The 23,066-nt window shown below is 40.4% G+C and overlaps 3 protein-coding genes across 7 annotated transcripts in view; 1 reads left to right on the top strand and 2 right to left on the bottom strand.

Annotated features, from left to right (window-relative positions):
- Positions 1–2,157, bottom strand: part of PUS7L (pseudouridine synthase 7 like) — a 13,829-nt gene extending 11,672 nt beyond the window's left edge. Inside the window, exons 1-2 of one of the 2 annotated variants that reach the window (XM_062017067.1) lie at positions 1,951–2,157; positions 809–1,748 (exon numbers count right to left, since the gene is read on the bottom strand). In XM_062017067.1, coding sequence (XP_061873051.1) covers positions 809–1,706 — 898 coding nt within the window. In that variant the 5' untranslated portion in view covers positions 1,707–1,748; positions 1,951–2,157. Of the gene's footprint in view, positions 1–808; positions 1,819–1,950 lie in introns of those variants that run through there. The other variant, XM_010201154.2, reaches the window with a different exon arrangement.
- IRAK4 (interleukin 1 receptor associated kinase 4) lies at positions 2,082–21,993 on the top strand. Of its 2 annotated transcripts, XM_062017093.1 has the most exons (12): positions 2,082–2,172; positions 2,413–2,582; positions 3,526–3,671; positions 3,969–4,166; positions 4,993–5,153; positions 6,597–6,661; positions 7,174–7,288; positions 10,076–10,185; positions 12,857–13,040; positions 13,957–14,019; positions 15,861–16,019; positions 16,102–21,993. In XM_062017093.1, exons 2-12 carry the CDS (start codon positions 2,422–2,424, stop codon positions 16,132–16,134), a joined length of 1,395 nt encoding a protein of 464 aa, XP_061873077.1. In that variant the 5' UTR covers positions 2,082–2,172; positions 2,413–2,421; the 3' UTR covers positions 16,135–21,993. The 2 variants fall into 2 exon arrangements, with proteins under 2 accessions (XP_061873077.1, XP_061873085.1); XM_062017101.1 differs by lacking the exon at positions 2,082–2,172 and having other exon boundaries at positions 2,501–2,717.
- TWF1 (twinfilin actin binding protein 1) overlaps positions 19,527–23,066 on the bottom strand; it is a 35,729-nt gene continuing 32,189 nt past the window's right edge. For all 3 annotated transcript variants that reach the window (XM_062017134.1, XM_062017123.1, XM_062017114.1), the window contains exon 9: positions 19,527–23,066. In XM_062017134.1, coding sequence (XP_061873118.1) covers positions 22,896–23,066 — 171 coding nt within the window. In that variant the 3' untranslated portion in view covers positions 19,527–22,895.

The following is a 23,066-nucleotide window of genomic DNA, read 5'->3' as shown; positions in this document are numbered from 1 at the left end:
TACCCTCAAGCAGATCAACACTTCACCCAGCTTGGTGTCATCTGCGAACTTACTAAGGGTGCACTCTATCCCCTCATCCAGATCATTAATAAAGATGTTAAACAGGAGTGGCCCCAGAACTGAGCCCTGGGGGTGGTAACTGGCCACCAACTGGATTTAACTCCATTGAACACAACTCTGGTCCTGGCCATCTAACCAGTTTTTCACCCAGGAGCAGAATAATATAATAGCATAGAAACTGCAAAGAAAGAGTTCCTCTCACCCCAGAAAACTGAAAAAAAACCCCAAACGTGACTTTTTCAGTATTGGAAGAAAAAAATTGAGATCCAATAGACAGAACAACAAGAAATCCCTGCTGTCTTTAAAAACAGTACCTAGCAAAACGCAATATGAGTCCACAAACATGTATTGACCTATTGTAAGAAACATTCTCTATCTCAGAAACCAATTGTTCTAAGGAACGAGGTCATTAACTCAAATGTGTCCTTATTAAGCTGTCCAACACCTAGATGCATCCTCCAAAATCCCCCACTTACTTTCAAGTGAAGGCCAGCACACAGAGTTAGTGTTAGTTAGTATAACCAAAAGAACTGTAACCATTATCACTAAACAGTTTCTGTGGAATCACTGCACTCGATTCACCCGTCTCATTCTCCAGTGATCCCACTACCCTGCATTAATGATCACTTATTTCAGCAGAAACAGTGAGTCAACCAGGCCTATGTATCACAGAAAGCAATTCCCCATTTCAGTTGTACTAAAAGAACATTCTTAACACCCAACACTTTCACAAAAATGTAATATTTACCTGTATAAATACCTTGTTTTTCCTGCAAATCACCAGCAGACCTTTTTCTGGACCAACTTTTTTCTCGAAATCGTACCGTTATTGACATATTTGGCTGATCATTGACATCTGCCACAGTAAAGGACTTTGTTTCTAGAAGTTTCCCAAATTTTCTATTGATAAAGTGATGAACTACTTTTCTGTGTTCTTTGTTTCCATCAGGCTCAAAAGAAAATGTAGAATTTTCTAGCTTTGCATCTAAAAATTTAAAGAAATCGCTTGTCTCCTTTTCAGTCACTAACTGACAAAGCTCTCTGTAATCAGTGTTTCCTTTTACAATCATTTCATTGCCTTTTGTAACAGTGACCAGAAAGGGGAATTTCTGCCTGACAGCACTGTGCAAATCAGCTCGTTTTTTCTTGTCCAGGACAGGTCCCAGCGAGAACTCCTCAGCGCCAGCACTGGCACAATCTCCCAAGTCCCACCTGTCCTTCAGATCGCGAGCAAATTGACTGAGCAGTTCGCTCACGGGTTTGCCTAGTAAGGCATCCAGTATCCCGGCTTCCTCGAGGCCAGGCATCAGTTGGGGTTCGCCCTCCCGCTGATTTTTGTGAGGGGACGCACACGTGTCTCCTCCTGCCCGGCTCGCGTCACGCTCCGAAGGCCTGGGCGCTCCCCCGCCACAGCTGCCCGGGGCACACGGGCCAGGAGGCTCCGTCCTCAGCCTTTTGCGTGGCTGCAGGCACCGGCTACTCGTCTCCAGCGGCGCTTCGCCGGCTCCATGAGGCGGCTCCGCCCGCGTGTCCCCAGGGAGGCGCTCGGGGTCCTCGATTTCAGTCACCACAAAGTCACTCGGTGAGTTTTTGATGGTGCCAAAGAAGCCGGTGTGGCCAGTCACGTAGCTGAAGGAAGGAAGCATGGCTGCCCTGCTTTCGCCTGCTCCCGCCACAAACCGCTACGCCTGCAAGAAGGGAAGTAAAAAACGGGGGAAGGCAACAAACCCCCCACATCGCCACGCGGGAGGGAGCAGAGCAAGGGCTGGGCCCGGCCGCCACACCGCTCCCGCCCCAACCGCCTTCGCGGGACCGCCAGGGGGCGCCACGACCCACCCTCCTCCTCACGTCCCCGTCCCCACGGCGAAAGGGGCCCACGGACGGTACCACCTTCTCCAGGCGCGCGGGGAAGAGAGCGGGGTCCCCTCCTTCGGGCCAGCCATGGGGCGCGCCGGAGGGGGCGGAGCGGCTTCCGCGCAGCCTATGGCAGGGCCGGTTCCGCTTTCTCGGTGCCGGTACCGCCCGCGCCGCCTGAGGTTGTCACCGCCTCTTAAAGGGGACGTGGTGCAGGGGACAGGCCTGGCCTGAGGCGGGGAGGCAAGGGGGCCCGCGGTGAGCTGAAGGGCAGGGCGGTGCGGTACTGTGCGGCGCGGCGCGGTGCGGTGCGACGCCGGTGGCAGGGGGCGCGTCCGGGGCGGGGCGGGCCTGGGCTGGGCGGGGGAGGGGCTGTCGTAGCCGTGCGGGTGGGGTTGGGGCCAGGGGCGGCTGCGGCTGGTGGGCGGTGTGAAGCGTTACCGGCGTGCCGCACCCCCGGCGAACCCCCTGGGTAGCGGCGCCGTTTGTGTTCCGCAGGAGCTGGAAATGAGCAATCCCGTGACGCCTTCCACGTACGTCCGCCGCATCAGCTACGGGCTCATGAGGCAGCTGGCAGATTTCATCGATCCGCAAGATGGGTGGAAGAAGTTAGCGGTTGATATAACCAACTCCGCCGGTGAAAGCAGATACAACCAAATGCATATAAGGTCCTACATTGAAGTCACGTAACGAAATCTTGTTTATTGACCGGTAGCATGTCCGTCCCCTTGCTGTAACTTGTTGCAGTTCCTGTGTCAGTAGGTACTTACATCTTACAGCACCGTTTCAGTGGGTAACTCAAGGTAATTACTCCTCATTGGTCTGTAGGTCAGTTTTCAGATAAGCTATAGCTAAAGAAAATTGACTGAGGAAATTAGAATTAACTAGAGTCACAGATAAAGGTATTTGTAGCAGCACAACACTGGCTGTGTAACTTCTGTTTATACAGACATTGGCTTCATCTTCACATAAGAACAGCACAACTGGACTACAGTGCCTAACTCACTGTTCCCAAGAAAACGTCCAACAAATGTGGGGACCTGAGGCCTAAAACTAATGAGTTTAAGTGAGAAGGAGTGTCAGCTGTATTTATGAAAATCTTGTTGAGGGACTTGATGAATCCTTAAGCTATTTCAAAGGTTAAAAGATTTTAAATACCCTAGGTATCAACATGGATTTCCAGTCTTTCTAATGATGCTAGCATAAATCATCATTTATCTTTCTGTAATGTAATAAATTGGTCTAAATACTGAATTTGAAAATGAAGTGTGAATTCCAGATAAATGCAAAACACTTAACTTTTTTTCCATTAGATCTGGCCCTGACTTGCCCTCTGTCTCTCACTGATGTTTTGTTCTCTGCTAGTCTCATCTGCTGATATATTATGGGTTCTGGACAAAATGTTGAAGCTGTATTTTTCCCTTAATTTTCCCCATGTTTTGTGTATTTTTCCACAGAGTTTGAATTTGTTTGTTTGCTTTTTAGCTGCATTTTCATTGCCTTTGCATTCAGGAAAAAAATCTTTTTCATTTGCTTTTAATCTTCCTTTCTTTGTGCTTTTCAAGGTCACTTTAAATTTTTTTAAATGTTGCCTTTAATTTATCTTTTAAGGAGATTTGAGGCATTTGTACAAATGGGAAAGAGCCCCACGTGTGAATTGCTTTATGACTGGGGTACAACAAACTGTACAGTTGGTGATCTTGTGGATCTGCTGATTAGGAATCAATTTCTAGCACCAGCAAGTCTTTTGCTTCCAGGTAACTGTTACTTTTTTACATTTTGTACTGTGTTCTCAGTTTTCAAAGATGCTAAAGAGCTTCACAGTGGCCTAAAAATCAGAAAATATTAGGTCAAAATAATCAAAAGTGAGCAAACTTTCCTGTGTTTAAAAGAACAGTTTAAATAAGTGTCAAGTCTGTGCAGCTTCCATATGGTGGCAGAGTATAACCTCATGAAGCTTACATGTCTCCTAATCTTAGTAAATACTGACCTTAATGTTACTTGTTTTTTTAAGTCCTAATGTAGTTAACACTCTTTCTAAATTTCATTTTCAGAAACTGCAAGGATGGCACAAGAAGTTACATTGCCTCTTTCTTCCCAGGAAACCTTGCCTATACATGAGAAACAACTGCCTGTACAGGAAAAAGAAGTGTCATCTCTAAAGCCTGTTTCAGCTCAGAATATTGAGAAGGAACATTCACCTCCTTCCTACTTAAGTCAAGAAAATAGCAGCTCACCATCTAGTAGCACAGGTAGGCACTTGGTCTGGTAGAATGAAGTACCATCTTTTTGGCTGATCTGTCCTTCACCCCACATTAAATAAGAAAGAGCAATGCGTTAGAATAATGACTGTATTCCTGTCATTGTGCATCTATGAGAAACAGCATCTTGCTTTTGCTCCTGTTCTGTGCGGCTGTGAATTTAGCTTGGTTAATACGATGTCTCAATATAAGATGCACTTTGCCAATAAGGCAGCTGCTGTGATGCAAAACTTGAGTGTTAATTAAATTGCAGTTTATTTTGTGCTACATGTAACCCTGTTGCCCACTTGTCCATACTGAATTTATAGCGTGTTTAGCACCTTGTGTTTTAAAGCTGGATTTTACATATCAGAAATGACTAAGAATGTTGGAAAGAAGATGACTAAACGAAATGTTCTAGGAAAGTGTGTGGTTGGTCTGTTTCTTCCTGAAGGTTCTCTTTTGAGTTGCTGCCAAGAGACATGATGTGGTCTGGTTATATTTTTACATGTGATGCAGTGTGACTCTCTCTGTGGTCTGCTGCACGTTGGATTTCCATTTTCTGTATTACAAGTATTAACAAAAAATAGATTCAGAAGGCTGCTACAGTGGCACTTGTGAAGAAAATGATGCATTGCTAATTACACATATTTGTCTGCATTTCAAATGGAGGTTTTTGATGTCTTCATCACTGAGCTGGAAGTAGAGCTCCACTATGTCAGGATTATGTGGTAGCATGTGTTTGATTTTAATAGAACTGAAGCAGAAAATCTATTCAATAAATTTGTCATTTAAGTAAAAAGAGAGCTCTGTAATAAATGGGAAATATCTCTTTCAGATTTCCATAATTTTTCGTTTCGTGACTTGGAAAGTGTTACAAATAATTTTGATGCACGACCAGAATCGGCTGGAGGTAACAAACTGGGAGAAGGTGGCTTTGGGGTTGTGTTCAAAGGCTTCATCAATGGCAGAAACGTGGCTGTAAAGAAACTCGTTGCTGTGAGTTATTCTGGACATTGTTCTTTTTAGTGACTGCATGTTTTATAGCATGGACTTGTTGATCTGTGGAAAGTGCTGAATGATAAATTCTGAAAGTGTCACCATGTTAAACATTAGGGCTGTTTAGTCTAGATAGGAGAAGACTGAGGGGAGACCTCATCAACACTTAAAAGTACCTAAAAGGTGGATCTCAGGAAGAGGGTGCAACACTGTTTTCTGTAGTGTCCAGCATCAGGAAGCTAGTAAAGGATTTGGAGCACATCTCATATGAGGAACAGTTGAGGGATCTGGGGCTGTTTAGCCTGGAGAAAAGAAGACTCAAGGGAGACCTTATTGCTCTCTACAGCTACCTGAAAGGAATTTGTAGTGAGGTGGGGGTTGGTCTGTTCTCCCTAGTAACAAGCAATAGAACAAGAGGAAATGGCCTCAAGTTGCACCAGGGAAGGTTCAGGCTGGATATGAGGAAACATTTCTTTGCTTGAAAGGGTTGTTAGGTATTGGGATGGGCTGCCCAGGAAGGTGGTGGAGTCACCGTCCCCGGAGCTGTTAAAGAGGCAGTTGGATGTTGCACTTGGGGAAATGGTCTAGTGGTTGATAGGGCTGGGACAAAGGCTGGACTAAGTGATCTTAGAGGTCTCTTCCAGCCAAAATGATTCTATGATAAGACAAGAGGTAACAAACAAAAGCTGGAACACAAAAAGTTCCACTTAAACACAAGGAAAAACTATTTTACTATGAGAGTGAGGGAGCCCTAGCGCAGGTTGCCCAGGGAGGGTGTCGAGTCTCCTTCTTGTGGAGGTTTTCAGAACTTGCCTGGACATGGTCCTGAGTGATCTGATCTAGGTGGACCTGCTTTAGCAGGGGAGTTGGACTATGTAATTTTTAGAGGTCCCTTTTAACCCCTACCATTCTGTGATTTTGTGGTTGGCTGGGCTGAGAACCTTACCCTGCTGTCTCATGGATGGTGTGAGTCAGCACACAAGAGAGGAAGTGTTGCTATTCCTCTAGCCCTCCTTTGAGTGGCCCAGGCAAGTTGTCCGGAAAAGCAGAGTGTTCCCACAGTTCGCCTCCCTCCTCTGCACACCAGAAGTGGCAGAAACCTGGGGAAGTTTCCCTTTCAGGATATTGCCACAGAGTTTTAGTCTTCATAACCAACAGTTTGTGTGAGTAATTAATTTTGTAATGAGTAAGTGCTGTTAGTGGGTAACTGCAGTGAAATAAAATGGGTAGGTTGGTGACCCCTCTGGCCAATAATATATTCCAAGTTACGTACTGATACTTTGTTTGTGACTTGGTAAAAAACATGTTGTAAACATGTAGTTGTCACATGGAACTAATCTAAAGGAAGGCTTACAATTCTGATATTTTAGGTTTTTTTGGTAATGAACAGCTGTGCATGTTAGCATGGCCAGCAATACTAACATCAAATGCTTCCTTTTGTAGATGGTTGACGTTAGTGTTCAGGACTTGAAACAGCAATTTGATCAAGAAATAAAAATCATGGCAAAGTAAGTACAGTCTTATATGATGTCATTATAAGCTCTTATGGGAGTCTAAGTTGACAGATAACATGTTAGCTACTGTGATCCTTTATTTTTGTCTTTCTAACATAACTTGATGATTTTAATTTTGTGAGAACCTTTTATGTACCACATGACTTTTTGTTTGAGGGTGAGGGAGCACTGGAACAGGCTGCCCAGATGGGTTGTTGAGTCTCCTTCTCTCGAGACATTCAAAACCTACCTGGAAGTGTTCCTGTGTGACCTACTCTAGGTGGTCCTGCTCTGGCAGGGGGGTTGGACTAGATGATCTTTTGGGGTCCCTTCCAACCCTTAAGATTCTGTGATTCTGTAATTTAGTTTAAAGCAGCACTGCAGTAACCCGGCTATGGGCAGTAGGACTGAAACAAGTACTTGCGGATCAAGTTTCCTCTTGCTTTGTGTTTTCCTCCAGCCTCTGAGAGCATACATGGGAGCCTTTCAGAGCATACATGAATGGGTTTGGGGTTTTTTTGCTATAGGTGTCAGCATGAGAATCTAGTAGAATTACTTGGCTTCTCAAGTGACGGTGCTCAGCCATGTCTGGTATACGAATACATGCCCAACGGTTCCTTGCTTGACAGACTTGCTTGTCTGGTAAGTAAAATATTCTGTAGCTTCCAGTTATCTGTGCTGAAGTACAGATATCTATGAAATGCCTCTAAAACAGTACCAAAGTGTAATGGCCAAACTGTGTTTTACTGCTTACTTCTGTGTTCTAGCAGGCAAATAGACTAACAAATAGTCTTCCAATAGTGTTTTATACAAACATTTTAGACACATTAATGTCAAAGCAGGCCAACAGTACAGTGTCATGTACCAGCACCTGAAGTGGCACAGGAGCTTGGCCTTTCTGTGTCTGCAGGGAGCATAGCAGGAGGCCTTGCAGTATTGTTCCTGGTCCTGACATTGGCATGTTCTCTGTTACTCCCAACATTCTGCATTGTGAAATTGCCCTTTGCCCATTGTCCGTGATAGTGGCTATAACATAATGTTCATAGTCTGCGTGTCTCCTTCTGAAGTGCCTAAACAAAAGGGAAATACATTTTTTACACTGGTATTTTTTGTGTCAATGCAGTGCTTTCTTCTGTTTTAATCAAATGACGTATCATCTAGCCTTGGCCTTTAATAAATAATAAGTTGTTTTGGTTTGAGTGAAGGACAAACAGTTGCTTGTTAGAGTGATACCAACAGTAAGCCAGACTTAATCTAGTAAATGAGTGTTTATGTTAGTTTGCTGAAGGAGTTAAAAAATCTACTTTATACTAAGCAAAGGCAGCTTCTGAGGTTGTAGTCTGGTGAACATTTTAAAGTGGTGCTACTTAATTCTGTCATGTCCTCAGACCTAAGAATACAATTTTGCTTTTTTCTGCACTGATCTTTCTGTTGTACTGGCTGAAACATTAAGTAGTTCAAGAAAGAGCTGGGTTAGGGAACTGATTAGGCTGAAAAAAATACTTGGTGAAAAGTATCTTTTAATTATCACCTGGAGAGTTTTCCTCTTAATTTTCCCCTGTGAGGCTGAAATGGTGTTAGGATGAGAATGAGTAGCAGTGACTGAAGGACTGGATATGTTTGGTAGCACTGCTGCCTCAGGTTGGCTTGGTTGCTTTGCTTACAAACACTTGTACTTGTGCAATTACTTTTTTTTAGCTGAGTCAGTGCAGAGGAGAGACTAAGGCAAGTACAAGTTTTCTGTAGAAATGAGCAGTGCTTGACAAGGTTGTATATTAAAATGTTCATCCATGGAACTTTGACCATTATCATCAAGTGAGTTGAAGTGATTGGTGGTAATTGAAAGGTAAGTGGAAATAACTAAGCCCTTTACAAGAAAGATACAAACTTAGGATAAAAAAAATTTGTATCAGAATGTATAAGTCAGAAAGGATCTTCTGATAAAGATCAGTGGGTGAGGAATGTGCTTTTACTGAATCTGTGTTCTTGCTGATAACTTCATTTTGTGATTTCACTGGATGTGTTTGAGGCATGGACTCTTGCTTATGTCACCTGGTCTGAGCTTTGAGAAGCAGATGAGGGAGGTTCTAGAATGGTGAGATACTCTCATTATCTTCTCTTGGCCACTGACAAGATTAAGAGGGCTTTTGAAATATAGGTGTTCTTGCTTCTAAGGTCTAGATAGTAAAATGAATTGTGGTAAGGTCTTGAGAAGTAGGTGATTATTATTACGTAGTAGTCTCTCTTGAGAACATTAAATTGTGTCTTGGTGGAAGCTGACTTTACTGCAAAAATAACAGTAGAACAATTTCCTGTGTGACCTACTGTAGGTGGTCCTGTAGGTGCCCTTCCAACCCTGAACCGTCTGTGACTTAGAATCATAGAATGATAGGGGTTGGAAAGGACCTCTAGAGATCATCTAGTCCAACCCCCCTGCAGAAGCAGGTTCACCTAGATCAGGTCACATAGGAACATGTCCAGGTGGGTCTTGAAGACCTCCAAGGAAGGAGACTCCACAACCCCTCTGGGCAGCCTGTGCCACTGCTCCGTCACTCTCAACAGTGAAATAGTTTTTTCTTATATTTAAGTAGAACTTTTTGTGTTCCAGCTTCATCCCATTGCCCCTTGTCCTGTTGCTAGATACAATAGAAAAAAGGGATGTCCCAACCTCCTGACACCCACCCTTTAGATATTTATACATGTTAATAAGATTTCCCCTCAATCTCCTCTTCTCCAGACTAAACAGCCCCAGTTCCTGCAGCCTTTCTTCATATGAAAGATGTTCCATTCCCCTGATCATCTTGGTGGCCCTGCGCTGGACTCTCTCCAGCACTTCCCTGTCCATCTTGAGCTGAGGAGCCCAGAACTGAACACAGGACCCCAGATGAGGCCTCACCAGGGCAGAGTAGAAGGGGAGAAGAACCTCCCTTGACCTGCTGGCCACACTTCTTAATGCATCCCAGGATGCCATTGGCCTTCTTGGCCACAAGGGCACATTGCTGGCTCATATTGAGCTTATTATCAATCAAGACTCCCAGGACTTCTTTATTAGTAAAAATTGTTGATTGTTTTGAAGGATTTACTTTGAGTTAAAAGGCTCTGGTATCAGTGCCAGTACAAAGTGCATGATGTGCAGCTGGCCTTGTAGGGTCAGAACTGAATATTACCGAGAATACTTTTTGCAGTTTATGAGTTAATCTAGAGGCAAAATGCAGAGTAATGATCTGTGATAAATGTGTGTATTTCTGCCCAAGTAAACAAAGAAATATATGCCCTTAGGGTTGTTAATGACTTACTTTGAAAAACTACAAAACAAAACAAGAAATTAGCTTTGGATTTTGGGGGTTTGGTGTGGTTTGTTTCAGTTTTATGTGAGCATATGGATTAGATTTTCACCTGTTTACTTGCTTTTCTCCCTTCTTATTCAAGGATAACACTCCACCAATTTCCTGGAATACAAGATGTGACATCATTCAAGGTACAGCAAACGGCATCAACTTTTTGCATGAAAATCACCATATTCACAGAGATATTAAAAGGTAAAAGCTGCTTACTATTGCTGCCTGCAAATTTCCTTCTTTTTCCTTTTTTTTTTCATTTTTTCTTCTTCCTCCGCTACTTATTTTAGAGAGAACAAACAACAGAAAGTGTTCCTTCAGTCAAGGGCACAATCTTTTCTGCAAGTGAAATCCATCACCATAATCTTGTCTGTGCCACAAGGACGTGACCAGTACAGACTTCCAAAGACACTTAATGAGGCTGTTGTAATCAGTGACTCTCAGAGAGTTATTTGAGTGCTGTGAGGACGCTCTGAAGTTCTGTTCTTTCACAACTGCTGCTAATGGGAAAGCTGCTGTGAAGAGAACATAGTAACATTGTAAATGGGGAGTTTTTCAGATGAAAACCCACCTTTTTTTCCCCTAGAACATTTCTCCAGTGTCTTGTTTTATGGACTAGGTGATCTGGGACAAGGGGCAATGAGTATAAGCTGGAACATAAGAGGTTCCAAAGAAACATAAGGAAAAACTTCTTCACTTTGAGGGTGAGGGAGCAGAGGAATGGGCTGCCCAGATGGGTTGTTGAGTTTCCTTCCCTGTAGACATTCAAAACCCACCTGGACAAGTGCCTGTGTGACCTGTTCTAGGTGGTCCTGCTCTGGCAGGGAGGTTGGACTAGATGATCTTTCAAGGTGCCTTCCAACACTTAAGATTCTATGATTATGTGAATTACTTCTGTCAGGTTTATCAAGTTCAGAGTTCTTCAATGATAATGTATGTTCACTTGTTTGTTATACCAGACTTTTTTTGAGGGTTATCAGAGCTCAGAAAAGGTGAGGGGATTGTTGTAGGATTTGTGGGGTTTTTTTTCTTTAATCTTTCCCCACACTTCCTTGCTAAAGTTTGTTGTATTGGGTTTTTTTAAAAATACCAAAGCAGTTCAAATCTTTGAAGAAAAGCCCAGATACCTTACTTCTGTAAGTTAAAAAGAAGCAACTGACTGGGCGTCATGGATGTTTTGATGACCTTCTGGCTTCTGGCAACTCTGGTTGTTGTAGACCACTTTGGTTTTGTGGCCTTTCAGCTTCTAAGGAACAAGTTTTTGCTTCAGCAGCCTCATAAAATGTTTCTTCTTTCTTCCCTGCCTAAGCCTCTGGACAAGTGCAATGACTGGAAGGGACGCATTTCTTACCTTATACTGCTCTACCCTTCTAACTGCTGTGAGTTGATCATATTACAGGATTGGTTTGGGGATTGTTTTTCTTCTTTTGTTTGGATTCCACTTTGCAACCTCTTGCACTTGCAGTGTGAATAGTTCAGTACATTTAGTTGGTGTTATTAAATAGTGCTGCCATCTCTAAATACAATTTAAGTGAAGACAAGTAACCACGTAGGCACTATAACAGCTGCTCTGTAGGCCAGAAGGGACCTGACTGAATGGGTGTTCTCAGAGTTATCCATAGCTTTTTGGGTTGGTTATGCCCAGGAAATAGTTCATTTATCTCTTTTACTGCAATTGTCAAGCTTCAACTTGCTCCTGATGTGCCCTTTTTGCTGTATGACAAAAGTGACCAGTGTTTGGGCTTGACTAAAAGCTGATAAGAAGCTCAGATTTATGAAGTTGTGATCCTGTTCTTCCTTTTAGAAGCTGAGTTTTAAATAGAAAACCAGTTGATGGATGGTGCCTTGACTTAATATTTAGCCTTTTGAGGTTTTCTATTTAACACTATTTACAGCAGTTCTAACACCAAGTGATCTGTTGTAACTACTGATGCATTGATTTTGCTGAGAGGATTTCCTGTACAAGGAAGGGAAATTAGAAATATAAGTTTCTACTAAGTGTTACATGTTACACGGCTATGTGGTTTTCTTACAGTTCCATTAAGGGAGTCAGAAAATGAGGAGTATTACAGAAATGTTAAATCAAGTGATTTTAAAATGGTTACCAAGTGCAACAGGTTTAAAAAAACAGTAGATTAATCCTGTAATTCATCCCACTGAGTATTGCCTGAAAACATTCAGGTCTTCTAGGTGAACCTCATTCTTCAGGTTTTTATTTTTTTAAGTGGAAAATGGAAACACAGCACATATATTATTCCAGCATTAGTAAGTTTTCTGTTTTTCATCCAGGAGAAGAATAAGAGTATTAGTATTCATTTGGCATGGGAATTTGTAATGGTTGACATAATGTTAGATAATAGGTATAAAACCATGTTTTTGTTAGTTCTGAGTCAACATTTTTGACAGTGAGGAATTAATACTGTTATCCAGTACTAGTGCGTCAGAGCTGAGTATTCTGTTATCTTTCATTGAGGATTCAGATCTGAAACATAGGTGTAGTAAAATTGATCTGTTATAAGTTGAAATTGTTTGTGTTTGTGGGATTTGGGAGCAGGGGAGGTGTTTGGTTTTGTTCCTTGGGTTTGGTTTGGTTAGGGGTTTTTTTTATGTGCATGCATGCTCAGGAAAAGACATGCCTGGATCTTGGCAGACAGTTCTTGGCTTATTTAGAGCAATTAATTTTGAAATCGAGCAATTTCCAGCAAAATTACCTCTTACATTATTTGTTATATAAGTATCTTAGTTTTCAAGAAACAGTCAAAACAGCAGTTTGCATTTTGTTACTAAAGAGCCATTAGACTGTTATAAAACCTAATTACTGTACTGGCTAAGAAAATTCTTTTTATTTTATTTTTTTTTCCCTCTCCTCCAGTGCAAATATCTTATTAACTGATACATATACACCCAAAATCTCTGACTTTGGACTTGCAAGAGCATCTGTAACATTCACACGAACAATCATGACTGAAAGAGTCGTTGGAACAGCAGCCTATATGGCACCTGAAGCTCTGCGAGGAGAGATAACACCTAAATCTGATATCTTCAGTTTTGGAGTAGTAAGTAGAACGTGGGAAGCAGCACAATGTGAGAAGCAGCAATGAGTCCTTTTGTAACTAATAAAAGTGTACAAAATCACAAGTGTCTGAAAGTAAATAATCTGCTCGGACCTATCATTTCTTTTTCCGATGGATGTGCTCTTGAGGTAGCATTTCCAGATTTTCATAGAATCATAGAATAGTAGGGTTGGAAGGGACCTTTAGAGATCATCTAGTCCAACCCCCCAACCAAACCATTTTCATTGGTCAAAAATCAATTGAATATGTTGTTTGAGACATTGGATTTTCTAACAATTACAATAATTATGCTAAAATAGAAATTTGCATGTGAAAGACTGGAGTAAAATAACATTCCGAGTTCTAGCTAAATGTAGCTTGAAGTCATATGGAACATCATTTCTTCTTGCTTAGTATTGCACAAAAATATTACTCAGGCTGAAAAAAAAATCAATAAAATGTTCCAAAATTAAGTGTGGTTTACTATATTTCGGCACTAAAAGTATGCTGTCTGTGTGGGATTTGCCTTAAAGCTGAGTACAAAAAGACATGAGCTTAATATTTGGGAGACTAATGAATCATTCTGAATAGATCCAAGACCTTAATTGCTGTTAAGCACTTCCTTTGTGGCATTTAGTTTTATGGGGAGGTAGGCCAGACACTGTGTCTGACGACTTTGGAAATCACAAGATAGAGGGAGAAGAGCTTGCGTTGAAATTCAAAAGCCACTGCTCATAACAGGTAATGAAAATAAAGTTAGGAGCAACAGCAACCAATTGTATGGAGAGCTATCTTTGGGCAAATAGGGATCTTGTGAGCATCTGATTGAAAGCCTGAGGTCATGCTCCTTTTTGCTAATGGTATACATGCTAAGGATTATTGTAGGCTTAATTTTCTCTTGGGATTTCTTTTCCCTTAGGTCTTATTGGAAGTAATAACGGGTCTTCCTCCAGTTGATGAAAACCGGGAGCCACAGTTACTGGTATGTTCCATTTGCTTTCTCCTCCCCTCCCCCTGCTTCGGGATCATTTTACCCATAGCCTGTTAACAGGTTCTGAAACAACCAAGTTAGTCATCAAAGTACAGCTGTTATGAAAACAGCTCTTGTGTCAATATTTACCTTGGAGGTGAGGCTGAAACTTTGTCTTGGCTGGTAGAAGATTCTTCAGTCCCTGAGGTCTCCTTTTGGTCCGACACTAAAATTCTCTTTGGTTTGGTACTGCTTCTTACTGTAATACCATTATTCTTTATCAGCATACCCCTGTTACACTCAGATACCCTGACAGTCCCTCATTCACCAAAATATCTTAAGCCAATATTCTTAATGATTTTTCTGTATGATTCTTTATAGTTCTTACCATTCTTATATGAGTTTTCGTCTTCAACTTTATTAATAATTTGCAAATATTTTGTGATTTTAACCTTAAGAAAGTCTGGAAAGTAAGGATTCGGGGGTTTTGTAGGGTCATTTTTTTTTGTTTTACTATTCAACTAGTAATTCAGGCTACTCATTAGGAATCTAACATCTCAGAGGTCCCTCTCTTGAAATAAGTGTTACAAGGTTGTTGTTTAGCTTTTCATTTAGCTTAAAATTAAATTCCAAACTACTTAATCCAAGACTTTCCTTTTCGACATAAAGACTTACTCATTTACTAAGTATGAGACAGCACTGAGGTCTGGATTGGGTTTGGTCCCTCCTGTTTGACAGATGACCACTTTCTTCCACAGCTCTAAGAATACCTTTGTATTACTAATAGTTTTTTTTCCCTCTAAGATGTATCTTCTGGAATGGCAGAATACTTACCCTGTTGGATATTTATCCTTGGAGAACTCCAGCCCTGTCAAATTTAAACTTGAGGTTTTGGGGTTCTTTTGAAGCAAGGTTTCAGAGAAGATCCAAAAAGGAATATAAAGTATGAGTTCCTGTGTGACCTGATGTAGGTGAACCTGCTTCTGCAGGGAGGTTGAACTAGATGATCTTTAAAGGTCCCTTCCAACCCTACCATTCTATGATTCTATGATTTGACTGGTACAGATTATCTTTGTAACGTGCTTTTTGGAGCATAAAGAGAATGGTCAGTGCAAGATAAACGTGGCCTCTTTATCTTAGAAAATTGTCGAGTAGCTAAACGTTAGTCAGCAATTTCAGTCTGACCTTTAGAGGAAGGCAGGAGACCTGACCTCTGCTCACTGACTTTTATTTCTTACTTCATTTACCCTGCTGACTTGTCTGAAGTATTCTTCAAACTATTTATGATTACAGAGGATGCATTTCAAGTGTCCTGGGGCTGGAGAGCTTTGGACTAAAACACTCAGATGTAAAAATTTATTTCAGACTAGAAGTTTCCTTTAGAATAGATGTAGCAGCCACCGAGACTGGTGACAGAAAGCAGTAGTTTACAGAAAGAGGCTTTATAAAGTTGACCAAAGAAAAAAATTACTTGAACTTGTATATTTGTGGGTTATTAAACAGATACTTTTACATTTATCATACTGCTACTGTTAAAAAGAGACAATACTGGGAAACTGAGCCTTGAACTGGGAGTAAGTTAAATCTGTATGGTGCATGTTAAAGAAAACTGCATTATGATTTCCTGGTACCTCAGACATAACGTATAATAAAAATGTATGGTTCCTTTATAATCTCATAGGCTGTTTCCTGCAGATAGTGATAATTATGCAGCTGAATCCTCATCATTCTTTGTGTAGAGAAGCGGTTGAGGAAAGGAATGAACACTCCAAGTTTTCAAAGGGTTAATGTGGAATACATCACGTTCAGATGCTTACAGTGTCATCTGATAATTTTGTTTCACTCTCTTGTAGTTAAGTATCAAAGATGAAATTGAGGATGAGGAAGCAACCATTGAGGATTATGTTGATGCAAAGATGAGTGACTGGGACGCACCTTCAGTTCATAAAATGTATTCAATTGCTGATCGGTGTCTGAATGAGAAGAAAAGCAGAAGGCCAGACATTAAGATGGTAGGTAGTCTTTAAGGCCAAACGCTTCTTTTGAGTGTGTAGTTACTGTCAGTTAGTTATATTTCTATCTGTTCTCTTGCAGGTCCAACAGCATCTACAAGAGATGAAAACTTGAGACCTGTTTCTTCTAATACACAAATGTTTTTGAAGGGGAGTAGTCACCAGCAGCAAGTATTTTCTTAGCATTTAGTGCAACATTACTAGCTCTTCTGCTTTCCAGAACTTTCTGATCTGCACATAAGTTGTGCTGGCTGTTTTTGTTAATTATCACATATCCTTAACCGCTGTCCTCTCGGAGTGTGAAAACTTCCTTTGTACTAACAGCTTGCAGTGCTGTGCAGTGCATCTTCACGGCTTTTTAAAGGTATTTCCATAGTATTTTTTTTTTTTTCCAATTCTTTTGATTTCAAAGCATGGATTATGTCTGCTGCAAAGGCAGAGCACAGTAACAGGGTAGAATGTTTTTTCTGCAAATTGCTTTCCTGATCAGGTGTGTTAGACCTTTTTCTATTAAAGACAAAAATTTCATAGGTAGAAATGGCACTCATGTTGTCTTGGTGTGAAAAGACAGCAGCAGTACCTTTCTAAAACACATTTTATTTAGTTGTTTTCATTTGCGAGTTCAGATCTGTGTGAATGGACCAGTAGTGTTCATGAGTGTGATTATTTTTCAAAAAGACTTCTTGAGATTAGTTTTAGTCAAATAAATGCCGCAAGCCATATTCTCAGTTGTTCCTTGGTTTCAAGAATTCCCAAGAAAGACACTTACTTTGCAGTGTAAATGCAAAAATACATCTGTTTTTCTTCCAGTGAACTCTGTATGATGACAGACCATTTAATTTCTGTTCCTAGGATGACTCTTAGCTACTTGAAGTATTTTACACTTGAGGAGAAGGTGCCGTATGGGTTATAAACACAGATGGTTTAATTTGTTAACTAATAATTCTGTGAAGACCCAATTCTGCATTTTTTAGTCACATAATTAAGCAATTTTTTAACATGTACATATGTATATTCATGACTCAATAATAAAACACACTTTTTAAAAAGCAAGCCAGAAAGCTTAGAAAGCACAGAAACATTGTCAGATTAAAGCAGACTCAACATGGAATGAAAGCGACTAGTAAGATTCCAGATACTTTGGACTAAGTAGGTATGAAAATACTGCCCTTATAAATGAAAGAGGTTACTTTCATATAAGTCTTCTTTGCACTTTTTTTGCACTTCATGAACATTTTCTTGATGGCTTAGGGGTTGGAAAATGGTCTGGAATACAGTTAAATTTGGAATTCCATTATTATCAAAGAACAACTGTGAGAAATGACCTGACTGCAGTTGGGGATATAAATATCTGTGTAGAAAGCATGTGCTTTCTAACACTTGTGTTTATATCATTAGATGTCTGGCCATTGACTCACTCTATATTGCCTTTTCAAACAGACAAATTGTTTCATTTAGAAAAAGGTATCCACCTAAACAGCTTCTAGTTTTATTCAGCATCAACTGTAAAAGCCTTTTAATGTAAATAAAACCTTTGTTAGCCCTTTAAGCCTTGGAAACAACAATCATTTTACCTTGCCTGCATTTCTGATGATGACATTACGCCAACCTCAGTGCACAGAATAAAGCTGGACAGCTCTGAACATGGGCTTGTGGAGGAAAAAAAAAGCTATAAAGCTTAATCTGAATAAAGTCTGCTAAAGCCATTCTTTGGTTTTGAGTGTCTCCAGCTGTTACGTGGAGGCTTTTTATTAGATCGTGTCTGCTTTTTGACTGTTCCCTGGAGCTGGAATGCAGTCACAGTGTTGTCCTCAAGCAGGTTTGCTGTAGTAACTCAGCACTGTTCACCTCTGGTGCAATACAGTAGTGTTGCTGATGCTCCAGCTGTGATATTCTAAGTATTTATGAGACTCTAAGCTACAGGCACATGCATTCCTGTTCTGTCATGTTAGACCATGACTATTTGCAGTGCTGGTGTTGGTACCTAAGTTTCGGCAGTAGTTTTCCCCTCACTCACTGAAAATATGAAGCATGTTAGCTACTTTTTCATACAGAAAGAAAGAAGAGAAAGTTTTGGATTTGTTTAGTATTATTCTAGGGAGGGATGAAAGTGTGAGGTGTGGGGTAATTAGGTAAAGCTACCTAACTTACAGAGTCAAGTGAAATTTTTGTAAAAACATTTTTCATCCACAATGTGCATGGAGAAGGAACTTGCTCATTTTCCCCCTCAGTTTCTGAGGTCTTCATACAGTATAGTCTGCACTTACAGGCACTAATAGGAGAATAAGAGAGCTGACTTCTGTTTCATGTATTCCCTAAAAAGAAAATTGATCTCACTATCCTAAACTAGGATCCATACTTCTTTGTAATAATTACTATAGTAAAGCTTTCTAGGACACAAATTAGCAACTTGAGTAATTTGTGAGTGAACGGGGGAACTAGTTCCATAGACCTAGAGGTGAGAGAAAATTTGATGTGTTTCCTGGTGGGTGAAGAGAGCTCCAGCCTGGAGATGCTGTAAGGGAGACAGGGCTAATATGTCAGGCCTAGGTCATGTCTTGGCAGGGGAGGTGCCAGGGAAGGCATCGCAGGATCACTGTCCTCAGAGAAAGCGCCCACCTTCTGCCTGTTAAGCAGCTACAGAATTGTAAAACATAAAGCCAGTTAGTAACCCCCAGAAGGAGGCAAAAATGAAAGATAGCAAAAGTGATTTATTGCACTTCCAACTAAGACTCCTGAAAGAAGCAGCAAGAGAAAAGCAAATGGTAATGGGACAAAGAATAGTGTTGTTAAGGAAAGGGTGGGGGAACATGAGCTGCTAGTAGCTGCTGAGGAAAGAATGCAAGAACCAGACATGGATGTAGAGATACTGCATGGAATATGATGGTTATGCACAGCTTCCAGCTCATTAGCTTTGAAAAGGATGCACGGTCTTCAGTAGTTATTAAGCCTCTATCAGATCTTCTTTGATCAGTTTGTCCTGTTGCCTTTTGAGCCAACATACCTTTTACCAGCCATAGTACTTCTATTACTGAAACAGGAAGAATTGCCTCAACTTTGACAAGGGCTGGTGGTCTGAGAGTTTTATTTATAAACACCCACTGGCCAAAAGGCAAATACAACTGCTTCACATATTCATGATCACGTAGAGGCCAAGCCTCTTTCCTCCTCTTACAGGAAGAGCTTTGTTGCTGCATAGCATTTTGTGTTACAATTATTCTCTCAAATCCTACACATCTTCAAGTTTCTTTCTTTTCAACTGCAAAATTGCTATATTGCTGATTTCCCTCTGGGCATGTGTTGATAGGACAGTTCAAGAGAAGTTAAACCACTAGTTAAACCACATTTCAGCTTGACATGTGAGAGAAGACTTCACACAATTTCTTCAAATTCAAAAGACTTCGCTACTTTCAGTTTAGACAAAGAAACATTAATGTAACAACATCATTTGAGTAGTTTAATTATGCTACCTCACACTGAGCAAGGAACGATTGATAAAACTGTCTAATTACTAATCATCTACTTCAGCATTTTAAAAGGACAGAAGAACTTTTTGAAGGGTATTATTACTGAAAGCATAAAACCCTTAGGAGATGAGCACCCTTGGATCCTGCCATGTAGGCCTCTGTGCTACATCCACAAGGCACGGGAAAGCAGCTGTTTCCAACATAGGGACTTTTCTCCAACACAAAAGCCAGGAATTCTGTTTCTGCCCACCTCCACTCAAACACCTGAAATCAAGTTTTCTGTCCTGCTTTCCCATCCCCATGGGAACTGCATCTTGCTGCCATCATGATAGCAGTAGATACAGATCTTTGTTAAAGAGATTATGAAGTGACTTGGACAGCACCAAACTAAAGCATCAATCTTTATTTATAAAGTAAATTACAAAATAGATAAGGTAAACTTAGTTTTTAGCATCTGAAGGTGGTTCTCATTGAATACATAGACACCATAAATGAAAAGTTTCCTTTATCAATATGTTCATCATGGAGCAATTATTGCCTTGATCAGTTTTACAAACCTTTGTTAGGAGTGTTTCAAAAGATCAGATTCTCCCTACTTTGTAACATAAACATTTCAAAAATAACCACCTATCACATTACTGAACTACTTAATAGCTTGTGAGTTAACTGCAAGCAGCTGCATTGCTTTTGGGTTTTATGAAGGCCAACAAAAACCTGAACAGACACTTTCCATTATTAAATGACCAGACAGTTAAAGGAATAACTGTCATTAATGCCCTGATTTTGTGCTGGCTCTGAATATTCATTAATAGCAGTAGTAGTGTCACATGAGGCAGCGACGCAGATGTAAACGTGACAGATCCTACAGGAAGGCCAGATGCTTCTTATTGCTGTGTCAGGAGAACAGCCACGCGATGCTGCCAAGGCAGCACCGGGCTGCACACGGTCCTCTTTGAGGGGAAAATACACCCAGGACATGACTCTGCTGGTAGCTCAGGGCTTTCTACACTCACATAGAATATTTTCAAGTAAGGTAACTTACATTGTCTGGTTTGGGCCCAACTCTAAAGCAGCTCATTAAACATGCCCTCACATAATCACTTAATCATCTCTGCCATCCTCCAGATTAAGCTTTCTACCTCCTATCCTCATCTACCTAGGGCAGGATTAGGAAACAAAAGACCCAAGATGTGCACATAATGAACAGTTTGGCCTGATATAGTTATTTAAAACATTTGGTATTAAAAAGTTGACACTCCTTTCTTGGCTCAAGTAAGTGTCAAGATGTACATGCACTATCCATATGGCTGACACATAGGCAGGAATATTAAATTCAAACAGCCCCTCTAGCTGTAATTATTAACTGCTACACTCAAAAGTTTTCTTTAAAAAAACCACAACAAATCCCCAAAACCCAAAGTGAATTAGGTATACTGAAAAGATTCAGAGTTCAACTGAAAATACATTTAATTACAGCATACAATGAGCTGCATGCACATTAGCCATGGTTAAAAAACAATGACGCTTGCCTACAGGTAGTACATAGAAGAAACACTTCAAAGAGCAGGTCCGTGCCCTGGAGGGAGAAGGCAGGAGGCTGAAAAAGAACACCCTAGCTAAGGGCAGGCAGGAGATTAGCCAGAGAATCAAGAGCAATTGAGGTGGATTGATGTAATGTGTAAGATTAAATGAAAAAAAGCTGAGGTGTCAAATTTCTATTGCATATAAAAACCACAGTAAAACCAACAACTATTGCAATCTTCACATTATATAGTGCAATCTCAGACATCCATATCAAGCTAGTATCTCCAAACAAAATAATATAGGAGATAAATCCAATTTTCTCAAGAACTAGTAGTGTCAAAGCATTACTTCCCTACAAAACTAGGTTAAGATCTGTCTTCCACCAGGTAAAGCTGTGATTCAGCTGTAGAATGTGTGCACCCAGCACCCACAATAACATGTAGTGTATCAAGACTTGCAGCTCCCATGTAGCTTTAAAAATAGTTCAACCCCCACAAAGCTCACATGCAGAACACTAGAAAGCAAGTGTCCCCTTGGAAATACAGTCTATCCACTAGTATTTGCCTCAGTACACAATTTTAAATTTTTAAGGTCATCCAATCCTCAATTTCCATATCTAATTCTTCTTTAATCCACTTATTAAAATAGTCTGATTTTCCTCTTCCTATGAAAGACATTAGTCAGGGTTCAATCAAGTTTACACCATTCTGGCTGATTTTAATATTTTGGAGAAGGGAAAGGGGAAAAAACCAAAAAAGAACAAATCCTAACCAGGTGCTGCCAGCAGTTATTCAATACCTAGCTGGACTTTTTTAGAGATTTAACTTACTATTAAAGTTCAAACATTTAAGAAAATTCATTTTCAGAATACCTTGAAAGTTGAAATTGCAGCTGATGCTGCCAACACACTAGGATCTCAAGAGTAACCTGCCATTATGAAGCAAATGTACTTCAATTTTTATTGAACTTGCAATGTTTTAGATCCAAGTGCACAGACAATCAATTATTTATTAGAAACTTTACACATATTGCTTTGAAAGCAGCTCCATGAGTATATGAACTCATGCACTTTTAATTGCCTTTTACTTGGTCATTCAGTACTGAATGTGTAAGGCTTATGAGTGTCACAGAAGTCTGTAAAAGCTATAGTGTTTATGTCAGATTTCTTTAAAGGCAATTCTATGAAATTAGTTATAAATTTGAAATGACCATGCTTTTATGCAGGATAATATCCAGCTATTCCTGAACACTTACATTAGCTGATGGATAACCGATTTTAGTTTATCTTTTCTACTACAAAAAAAACCCCAAACGAAAAAACAGAAGCCAAAACAAACCCAAACAAAACAACCATCAAAGCCAACAGGACATGATGTTAAAACCAGAAGAAAATCTCCTATTGTAGTATTGTCCATAAGAGCTACAAGGAAAAATAAAGATTTCTCTGGGACAATGCTACACAGTCCTCCAGCTCCTCTCGAATGGGAAGTCTGAGGGGGTCTCTGTAGGCTACTCATAAGAACACAGGTTTGTTATCTCAGCGTACAGCTGCAGCTTACCCACAGGATACGTGGGCTTCATGCTTTTAGGTGTGCAATGTTGATCATCACATGTATAGATATTAAATAATGGATCCTCAGTTAAAAATAAAGGGGTACTAGCTTAGTTTTCCTTTTCTAGCTTTAAAATAATCTTTTTCACATGTCATAAAACATGGTCAACAAATATAATCATGTAAAAATATAAAAAGTGGTTGGGTCTGAAGAGACGAGTAAAAAGAGCGTTTTGTTTTTTTTCCCTAGCATCTATGAATGGAATGATTTCAGTTCATTACCAAAAGCCACAATTTCATTTCTTACTTTATAACAAATGCAAACAACAGCTTCTAATCACTAGGTGTTTCAGTCTCTGCTGGACCTCTAATCAGTCTGCGTATTCCCCTCTTCCCCGCAGGACCTTTTGGCTTAGCAAAACTTTGTTTGTGAGCGTGTTGTTTTGGATGAACCTCTTCATAAAGAAAGTCAGGAGTTAACTCATCACCATTATCTATTTCAAT

This window comes from Colius striatus, chromosome 1, assembly GCF_028858725.1.
Source record: "Colius striatus isolate bColStr4 chromosome 1, bColStr4.1.hap1, whole genome shotgun sequence".
Classification (NCBI taxonomy): domain Eukaryota; kingdom Metazoa; phylum Chordata; class Aves; order Coliiformes; family Coliidae; genus Colius; species Colius striatus.
The sequence above is the reverse complement of the archived record's forward strand: the minus strand, read 5'-3'. Positions and strand labels throughout refer to the sequence as shown.

Coding starts and splice junctions, on each gene's coding strand:
- IRAK4 (XM_062017093.1), top strand. CDS start 2,422: ATGAGCAATCCCGTGACGCCTTCCACGTACGTCCGCCGCATCAGCTAC. Junction 4,167..4,992: donor CTCACCATCTAGTAGCACAG/GTAGGCACTTGG, acceptor TATCTCTTTCAG/ATTTCCATAATTTTTCGTTT. Junction 7,289..10,075: donor TTGACAGACTTGCTTGTCTG/GTAAGTAAAATA, acceptor TTCTTATTCAAG/GATAACACTCCACCAATTTC.